Raw genomic sequence first — 10622 nt, 5'->3', positions numbered from 1 at the left:
AATTAGATGTAAATATTAAAATTGAGTAATATTTAAATTTGAGGTAAAATATTAAAGTTAAATGTATAAAATAAGTCTACACTATATAAAGTACTGGCATCAAAAATTACAAAATCAAAGGCACCTCTGCCTCAGAAACATTTTATGTATAATTTTGTTTGTTCAGAATAAGGCATTACGCAGAAGTCCCTTAAATTTAAAACGTAAACTTTGTCATTGACATGGTGTTGAATAAAACAGGTCCACAAATCATGAATTCTTCAACACATACAGCTGACGTGTAAACATTACCTAATTATGAACAGATTTCCCTCAAACATACAGTACATTGGCATGTCGAAATGTTAGTGAGCAGACATGACGGACTCAGACTTTAAATGATTTTCCCACCGAGGCAGGAAACTGAAATCCTCAGAGATGCACTCATTTCTCCCTGGCTGGAAGCCATCTTCCTGTAGGTGGATGGATACACAGCATTATAATGGCCAACAAAATGAAAATTGCTTTGGTTTTATTGCCACCTTGTGGTGCATACAGGCAATTACCTTTAATTGGAGAAGAAGTTATATGAACTGTATGGACACATGAATATAATGCAATTAATAAATAGTCTGTCTCGGGTTGCTTTTAAAAGCATTTGAAGCTGATACATGATATTGGAAAAGCAGTGAAATAATATTTAACTACAGTGGAGCATTTGAATTCACCTTATTCTTCCTTTTTTTTTTTTTTACAGCGTCTCATCCCCCCTCACTTTGTCATTATACTCTAAGTCTCCAAGTTCGGATTCTTGTGATTTCTGGGACCCAGAGGTGTCTTGCTCTAGTTTTCCTCTGCTCTCATTCTGCCTGCCGTTCTCCAATCATTATTCTTTCCTCCCCGCAGGCCAGATCATAAAAGTAGTAATGTTAATGATTTCACTCCTAAGTGGTAAAAGCATCTGACCCCAGTCTGCCTCTGTCCTATAGACTTAAGAGAAGAGAACTATTTTTCCTCCCTTACAATAAGTATTTTCACAACATTTTTTTGGGGAAATGTACGTTTTAGGGGACAAAAATCCTCCCTAAGGTAATTAATGATAACTGGGTATAGGTGCATACTTTTTTGATGTATTAATCAAATATGCATTTTTTGATGAGTTTAATTAGTCATTAACTAACAGTGTGTGTCATATTGTCAGCATTCAGAGTGGCTCATGAAATATTCTCTCCATCTCATTCTTGCTGATGGGATCATTTTTTCTTCTCTGCTGCAGTTTAAATTAAGAATATTGAAAAAGAAAAACAGTTGCCTCCGTGCATAGATTCTGACCACAATACAAGTGAACTAATCACAAATGCAGGGCTGTTTATCACAGTAAATGTAGGCCACAAGAGCACGCCCTTCTGAGCTACTGAATCAATGAATGTTGATGAGTTATTACTGTCCACCCCCCTCTCTTATCACCCTGACGGTAAATGGTGCACTGCTCTGAGTGGTCCTTAGCTGGAGTATAAAAAGGCGACAGTCTTGAAGTGGCCTTATTACCATGTTAGTGAAACCACTATCCAAACTATTGTCACCAACACATGTTCACATAGTAGTAGTTCTTGAATGACTGGAGTCTTCTGCAAGATCCTTTTGTTTTTTTGTGTTGAGGCTGAGATTTTTATATAAAATACATCCAGGGCCTATCAGACCAAATCACAAATGGCTACAATGGAGGAAAAAAAAGGGCCTTACCCCCCAAAAAACCTGAAATGAACTGAATTTAGATGCAATTTTCCAACCACACAAAATAAAGAATCAAAATATTAGGGCAGATTTAGCTTCAGTGTGAGGGGAAGGGTTTTTTTTGTCAGTATCTGCTTTCCCTGGACTTTTCAAGTACATCTTAACAGTTTTTCCAATCACATGCACTGCTCCACGAGTGTCAGATGACCAGTTTGAGCCTGAAATAATAAGACGCTTAGTTTTCTGATATGCAATTTTCAGCAGAGGTTTCTCCTGAATACAGCAACCTTGCTGAGGATGGCTGCTCCTGTCACTTGACTTACTATTCAATTCCGTCCATCTACAGTCATGTTAATGTGGTTTTGTCTTGGGTGAAGGTCTTGAGAGTGTATCTTTGCAAAGATGTTGTTTGTAGTGTATGATTTATGATTCATTTTAGAATGTGTGTATTTGTAAAATATACTATGGAGAACAAATGGGCTAGCCACCAGGGTTTACTTTATCATGAGACTCAGTCATCATGACTCACAGTGCTAACTTGTATCTCAATAAGATTTGAGCCAGAGGGATTGACTGAAGAAAACCTTTCCACAAGGGTAGCTTGACCAAACAAAATGCAATAGATCCTGCTTGCAAACCTGTTTTTCTTCAATCTGAGGGAACATCTGCTATCACCACTGGCAACAGTAAATTTCCTTCACTTCCAGCTCTCTCTCTCTAAATCCCTGTAAAACAGTGCAGAATGAGCCTGTTGTCAGGTGACTTCATGGCTATAAAATAAGTTATTTGATCAAAGGTCACATCATGCAAACAACCCAGGTATTACACCCTTTGTTTGCCAGGCTGTAGGATGTGACCCTTGATCTAATCAAAGCAGTTGTACGGTTTGTAACAAAAGAAACATTACGTGACATTGTCAATGTTGCATTATATTGACACACAAAATATCATCCCCTGTGCCTTCCTTACTAAAAAAGTGCTCTTACAGATTGTGCTGTCTGTATGTCTTAGTGAGAAAGAGACCATTATAGGATGCAATATGATCTGAAAATTGTTAGTATGGAAAACACAGAGTCTCTCTTGAATGTCTATATGCGAGTCCTCTTTCCAGATCTGTGTAAATGTTTCATTTATTTTTTTCCATTTCTGGGATATTACTATAGGCGACAAAGAGCAGAGGCAGACTGGCAGCAGGCCAAAATACTGATGATCCAACCACATGACAACATGAAGCTTTTCATCACATAACTGAGCTCCTACTGACCTGCTCTGCTCCTACAGTGCCGCCCCCCTTACTTTGTAGAATCTGCAACCATAGACCTGATCTGACAAACATCTCTCATCAACTGATACATATTGAAGGGCTTGGAGCATTAAGAACATAAAGCTTACCTACAGCTCAGAGCTGAAGTTAGGCTCACCATTGCAAAACAAATCAGACAAGCTCAAGAATTATTTGTTTTTATTTAATCAATCTCGGGATAGTTCGTCCAAACCAACAGCATATTTAAAGTCAAACAAACTCACTTGTTTCTTGCTAACATGGAATGATCTTCTGCTTTAACAATGCACCTACATTTACATTTTTCATCTAACTTCAACCGCTCAAATGAGAACAGAATTTGTGGCTTCATTAAACTTTGACTGCAGGTGGGTATTTCTTAAGAGTATTACAATGTAGAACACTGAATTCAACACATTTGCAACATGTGGTTCGGAAAATTTTAGCAGCTTAAAAAAAAAAAAATAAAAAAATTTGCAAATTCCTTCACTCAGTCACTCACAGAGTAAGTACTTAACTTTTGTCCTATGGGCTATCAGTAGTCATGGCAACAGAAGGAGATGGAACACAAAAGACCAATCTCCACATAGGCCAATAGAGATGAGATGTGTCGGGTGCTGCACTTTTTACTTTGCTCTCAAAGGCTAATGGAGCTTGTGGCTTAATACCAAAATGGTTGACTATTTCTGGACGGTAAAATACATGAAAAATAAGAACCCTCTGAATTCTGATACAATGTTTCAAACAAAAAAAAGGTGTTTCTTGATCTTTACCATAGAATCTCACAATAGCACAAATATTCAAAACATTTTTAAAAAGTGCAAAGTTTACTTTTATGCTAATGTTACTAAACAAATCAATATTGTGATCATCACTTCCGATGTCAGGCAACAATTCTACCCTTCCAAAACTGACAAATGATGCAACTATGGCCAATATTAGCCAGTGTTTTTATTGAATGGATTTGAAGTTAAACGTTCTTGGACTGCTTTGTTACTAGTCTTGTGTATAGTGATCTGATGCATTTTTATTGTTCCTGCATACAATTCTGCCAAAAATCTAGTGAGGATTTTATTTACACATTTACAATGATGCAAATTTGTAAGATGGTTCTCCTAGGGCTAAATTAGAAAAGTAAAGTAAAGTAATTTCTCTGCCCCCAATGAGAGCTTGAGGGAGGTGGAAAGACAATGCATCAGCACAGTGCACCAGCACCATCCACAGCACTACCTATCCAGTCTCTTCATACAGGAGGGCAGGTGGAGCTGGATTAGATTTTGAATGAATTCATGACAACTGTGAGGCACTGAGTTTGGTTTCAGATGGTTTGAGGTGCTATGGATATAAACAAGTCATAAAAAGAGATAATAAAACTACTGTTATTTAGACTGTTATTTAGCATCCTTCACCGTCTGTCTCCACTTCCACATCTCTGCAACAACCTAAAAAAAAAAAAAAAAACATTTGAAAAAGGCTGTTAACTTGACGACAGGGATGAAAACAAAATTTAAAGTCAAAACCAAATCTGCACTCTCAATTTTTCTGTGTACAGTATTTCTTGTTAGATTTGCTCCTCTACATAAACAAGGAATTCAATTTATTTACTTCAACGTTACTTCCACTGTATGTAATTCACGATATCAGACTTTGGTGCTCCCTGGTGGTAGGATCAATAAATTGGCTTAAAAAAAAAAAAACAAAACAAAAAAAACAAACACCGGATCCGTTTTAACTCTCTTTTTCCTATTTTTAACTGACAAAAATGTATTCCTATCAGAATATTAAGTTAAAAAATGCCTCTTTTCTGTAATCTCTCTGCTCTATCAAATAAAAAATAAAAAGGAAAATGATACTCAACTCACATGCAAACTGTCCATATTTGTAAAACAGTTGGATTTTGAAAATTTTTCATCTTAATACCAAGATCTATTATCCTTTAAGAACATTGAGTAAATTTGTCTTCCAGTCAAATGGTTAAGATGGGAAAGCACATTGTTTTACAATGCAAGAAGATATTACAGCTGTTTTAAAAAAAAAAAGTAGTTGTCAAATACAATTCAAATAGATTCAGGGAGTAAGAAGCATTAGCTGTGCCAAATATATTCCTGTTAACATGCCCCTTCCAAATTTATTGAACTATATTAGTGGCTTGGCTATAAAATCAACTCACAAAAGGAAGTTTCCCGATTCATTTTCTGAGATAATATATGACAACAATGGGTGCCTGATAAGTGTCAGGGGGCACCTGAAACCCAATACTTTACCTTGGCATCTGAGACTCTATGACCATGCTTCAAGAAGTTCTCAAACTTGTGCTGAGCTTTAGGTAATGTCACGCCCTGTAAAAAGAATGAGCAGATTTTAAAATTTAGTAATTGTCAAATTTTACCTTTCCAAACAGGAAAAGGATAGTGATTAAACAAATACATTTTAAAAAAAGGACACCAACCTTCTTCACCGCTTCCATCAACTTGGCTTTAATCTCAGGAAGTGTTAAGTTTTCCTTTGGGGTTGGTGGGGTTTTGGGTGACTTGTCACCCTTACCTTTAGGGGTCTTTTCCTATTATGAACATAAGGTTTGTGTATTAGCAAAGAGAGAATAGTCTGAGCATTACTTTTTAAACAACCAGAGAAATTCAAATGGAGAAGAGAAAGCTTTAGGGGAATTTATAAATGTTTGAAAATATTGACTCCATTCAACATGTGTTACACAGAGTGCACACTATTCAGAGGATAAAAAGAAGTCCAGCATATGCAAACGAATTGTTACCTGCTTTTTGGCTGGAGTGTTGGGTTTTAAACTCTTGCCATTCTGAGCAGGGGCTGGTTGTTTGGATGGTGTTGGCTTGGCCTGTGAAAAAAAATATGCAGCTGTTAGTAAGAAAGCAAGCTGAAGTTCCTTCATTTGGTGCTGCCAAAACTGTTACTTACCTTAACAGGTGATTCCTCCTCCTCACTCTCCTCATCATCATCCTCTTCGTCATCCCTGAAAAAAGAGGAAACATCGGGGCTTTTAACACTTGAACTTATTTAGAACTTTCCAAACTCATTTTTGGAAAGGCTTGTAGGAGGCTACAATATTCTCTGTATATGTATATATATATATACACATATACATACATACATACATACATACACACACACACACACACACACACACACACATACACATATATGCTAACAACATGAATTGTCTTGGTCTTTCACCAAAAAAAAACTAAACATACACTAATTAACATGGTCCTGTGGGTCTTATTATAACTACTAATTGATTAAAAGGCTTACATCTGTGCCTGTTGTCTGTAATAATGCCAAAAGAATTTTATTAAAAGCCGTCCAAATTGTTGTCCCCAGTGTTTCCAGGTAGCAGCACAACTCAGATATACAGTTCATTTCCATTGACAGAAAAACCAAGTAGATCTAAAAAGGTATACATGTAAATCAAGCTAACACATAACACTATTTCCATTAAAGTTACAAAGCCAGCCAGTCAGGGGTACACTTAAGACAACTGTCGAGCTATAGCCTTTATGCAAAAGTAGCACTTTTTGAAACAATTCAATGACATGTTTAAATGTTTAACATGAACCAAATCACATTAGAATTCCACTGTTGCAGACCTGAGGAAAGACCACCAAGTTTTTATAAGCACAGGTCCACAATTTTCAAGTCTGTGTTCATAAGGGTAGTTGACTATTATGAACACAAACAGGTTTACTTGCTGGAATCATCCCTCCTGTTAAGAGATCCCCTTCCTCATGTGGTTTTCAATGGAAATAATGGAGGACAAAATCCAAAGTCCTCATTTTGTGCACAAATGGATTCCAAAGTTTCTCTGGAGGTACTATGAGGCTTCAGTCGTCTGAATTAGACAAATCAAGTGGGTATAACCATGTTACAGCATTTTAACATTTTTTTTTTTTTGCACTGAGGGAGAACTACAGATTTTGTCCTCCATCTCTTCCCCTGAAAGCGCATCAGCAGGGGATACGTTAATGGCCGGCATGAACGGTGTCAGTGTTCATATGGTCACCCGACTATTGTTTTAAGACACACTTGAAAAATTGTGATCCTTGAACTTGCAGAGTCTACATCAAACCGCTGAAAGTGAGAGATGTGTCATGCTAATGCCTGCCATGCCTACTGGTATCAAGATGAGAAACCCTACACATGTAGTGAAACTGCATGTGTGAAATCCAAGGAAGAGAAAGGGGTCACCAGCCCCCGAAAACACTAAAGCCAAGTTGTAAAATGGACCCCATTGTGCAAGCTGTTAAGACAGATTTAAAAAAAATATATACTTTGATGATAAAACTATTTTTGACATACATTATATGTTATATTGTTGTAGCGATATCGCCGCCTAAAAGTTTGCACAAGTTTGATACACAAAGTTTTTGATTTTAGTGTTGAACTTTTAGACTCCACTGTATGTATGTATGTACATGGGAAAAGGTTACAACACTGTCAATCTGTGAAGCCTGACACTCACTCATCATCCTCATCATCTTCGTCGTCATCGTCTTCATCCTCCATGTCCATTTTCATTTTTTTCTGGAAGGAGGTAAAACATGGGTTATGGTCATTTCAATTTTGACAAGTTTGAAATTCAAACTGCAAAAGGATGTAAAACAAACCTGAGACTTGAGGGCAGGAGAGGAAGCAGGTCTTTTCTTTGATGTTTTGATGTCCTCCTCCTCCTCTTCATCCTCGTCATCATCATCTTCATCAAAAGACTGATCAGCTTCCATCACTTTAAGCAATTAAGATGTGTTAGGCAAGGTTCTCCCGCCAAACTAGTAGATATGTAGTGATGTGACGAGGTTTGGTTGTGCACTCTTTAAATTGCATTTTGTTACGCTATTTCCTATCCACATCACACAGCCTGGGATTCTTGAAAGAAATACTCACTGACAAGGTGTTGTCCACTGATATGGATTGGACCAGAACCTGCCTTCAGACGGAAAACTGCCGGGGGGGTGATTGTGAAACCACCAAGACAAACCTGCAACAAGTATTCAAATAAGTAAGTCACCTCCACAGTGGCTGTTAATATTCATGTGAGACAGAGCAGAAGGTATGAATTTCCTCAACAAATTGAGAAAAAGCTTTGTTTAGTGCTTCTGTACATTAGCAAGCACACCTAAGAAGAAGTTTACTCACACTTGGGAGGGTAGAGGGTTTAAGTGAAACCAGTGCTGCCTTGATTTTCTGACCCTCTGTGTCTTGTCCTTCCACCTCCACCATGTGAAGTTCATCTTTTGTGCTGGGGTCCACACAGGCCTAAAGAGGGGCGGGGCAAGAACCGACTAAGTCTGTGTTCAGAGTACTCTCGCACTTAACTGGTTCGGTATACGATAGAAGTTCAAAAGTAAACGAATAAATCCATCTGATCATTAACTGTCAAGAAAGCAATCTGTTCAAGCGGTATGTCCATTTGTGGGACATCATCTAGTAACCGGGGTAACGTGTCTGTGCGTCACGTTGCCGATTAATTTTCCTTCAATTGACTAATCGTTGCAGCTCTACAAGTCATTATAAAAAATATTTACTGTGGCATTTCTTACACAGCCCCTTGAACACCTTGGATGTCGGGGTACTTACCATCCTGAGATCTAGCTGATGCTCAAAGTCATCGTCCTCCGGGTTGAACACCACCTCCTTTCCAGACTCTAGGACACATCCTGTTTAAAAAAAAAAAAAAAAATTCAAATAATAAATAATCCAACTACTAACACAAAGTGCCCTAACAGCAGCAATGTCTGAGAGGTTTGACTGTAATCTGCAGGTAGCAGTCATTGCTGCGGAAACAATTTTAACAAAAACCCGTGGAGAGTGTCTTCTCTGCAGATTACGTCTAAAGTGCTATATTTCCAATGCACACAAGAGGGAGCCATGCAGACCAGTGATGAATATTTCCACATGGCCTTGGCACAGGGAGCCCCATCAAGCAAGAGCACTCTCTTTAAAACCCTTTCACTGAAAACTAAGTCTATGTGGTGAAAATGCAACAGCACCACTGTTAATCTGAAGATGCTTCATGACAAACAGGCCTTTTATTGTTACAACAGTGGTAAATAAACGCCATTTTAATGGCCTCCTCTTCACATGTAGCTACAAATATAGCTCTTCAACACATTTTAGGAAAGTAAAAGTAAGGAGTACTTTGATATGCATTGCGCCTGCACACTTTCTAAAGAAATTTAAACATACAAATCTATTACACCCCATCTGGAAACAATTCTCGAAGTGATATGCTCTTGCTAATTTGACTAATTACTGGGATTAAATGCCATTTTTGGCAGCAAGGATGAAGTGAGGGAGAATAATTTCAATATCTAACAACATGTGAAAAATATTTCACCCCCTTTGTATGACTCATCTGTCAAAGTTAGACTGGGCGATGGACAGATGATCCAAGGAAAGCCGACAAAGCTATGTTATATTGTGACCTGAAACGTTAGCCCATGCAGTCACACTGATATGATTTACTGGTCCCATCACCAAACTGGGATAAGAGTCAGAGGTGAAGGGGGGGGGGGTCTACATTTTTAATCCGATGTCAGCGCCGTCCGCATGTGTCTCCACCCACGTTGAGAGAGGTTTTTTTTTCCCCCAGGCGAGCTAAAAAACTCAAAAACTCCGCTCGAACTTTAGCCAAAGTTGGCATTTAATCGAAATGAGATGTCTGATGCCACCACAAAAACTATTTTAAAGTCTAGTTGGAACGAAAACGCTTAAATAGCCACGCTGTTCAGGAAACACGGGCGGCGCCATGTTGATAGTCAAACACGTGTATGGCCAATCCAGACCTCCGTGGAGCCGCGCCGTTCACCGGGACCCCCTCAACCTCCCGCCACGGTGTTACAATTATTCATCATCTAGTGCGCTACTCTTTAAGCGCTTTAATGGGACGACGGGGCCGTCGCCTGCCCTTTTTTGAGGACCAAGTGCGGCTAAATGATATCGTTTTCTCTCGTCCTGGCATCTGCTCTGCTTACCAGCGGTTCAGACGTGAGGACGCGGACCCTCTGTGACAGGCTGAGGTCGCACACTAAATGCGCGGGGTTGTGGCTCACCGTAAAGAAAGGTCTGCGGCACCATCGGTTCCTCGTCCAGCCCGTTCATTTCAGAGATCGCGACGCTGCCAACCTGCTGCGGCGGAAGACTAACCGGCTACTACTAGTAGTAACCACCAACTAACGTGGCTCTCCGCCTCCGCTCTTCTTCTGTTTCCGCCGACTGGGAAGCCAGAGGCGTAACAGCGCCACCCACAGCACGGCAGTGTGCGGAGCACCGGGTACGGGCCTGGACGTTTTTAAATACACGTCTACTCACTCCAAACTACTGTAACTGCAGTCCGGCCCCGTATTATGGCAGAATTTGCCCTATGCAAGTGGATATATATATATATATATATATATATATAAGTGCCTAGTCCTATTTCCTCTGCTAAACCTAAATAATGTTTGAATTACGTAGACATCTAAAAGCCATGTCTGAGTATCAAACAACTTTGGCCCTGAATCATATGCTACATATTGTTTTTGTGAGCTGTGAGAAAGTTAGCCCCATGTTCTTTTGTACTGTACCCACTATGATGATTTAAGAATTGATGTGACAAACC

General features: G+C 39.0%; 1 protein-coding gene across 1 annotated transcript; it reads right to left on the bottom strand.

Annotated features, from left to right (window-relative positions):
• Positions 1–3165: 3165 nt before the first annotated feature.
• On the bottom strand, positions 3166–10254 carry npm1a (nucleophosmin 1a). Its single transcript, XM_040151526.1, has 11 exons — positions 10075–10254; positions 8600–8679; positions 8159–8278; positions 7907–8000; positions 7633–7748; positions 7488–7549; positions 5927–5981; positions 5766–5846; positions 5445–5555; positions 5260–5334; positions 3166–4437 (listed from the first exon to the last, which is right to left on the bottom strand). Exons 1-11 carry the CDS (start codon positions 10121–10123, stop codon positions 4387–4389), a joined length of 894 nt encoding a protein of 297 aa, XP_040007460.1. The 5' UTR covers positions 10124–10254; the 3' UTR covers positions 3166–4386.
• Between the last annotated feature and the right edge of the window lie 368 nt (positions 10255–10622).

The sequence above is a fragment of the Xiphias gladius genome, chromosome 17 (assembly GCF_016859285.1).
Source record: "Xiphias gladius isolate SHS-SW01 ecotype Sanya breed wild chromosome 17, ASM1685928v1, whole genome shotgun sequence".
NCBI classification, from domain to species: domain Eukaryota; kingdom Metazoa; phylum Chordata; class Actinopteri; order Istiophoriformes; family Xiphiidae; genus Xiphias; species Xiphias gladius.
The sequence above is the reverse complement of the archived record's forward strand: the minus strand, read 5'-3'. Positions and strand labels throughout refer to the sequence as shown.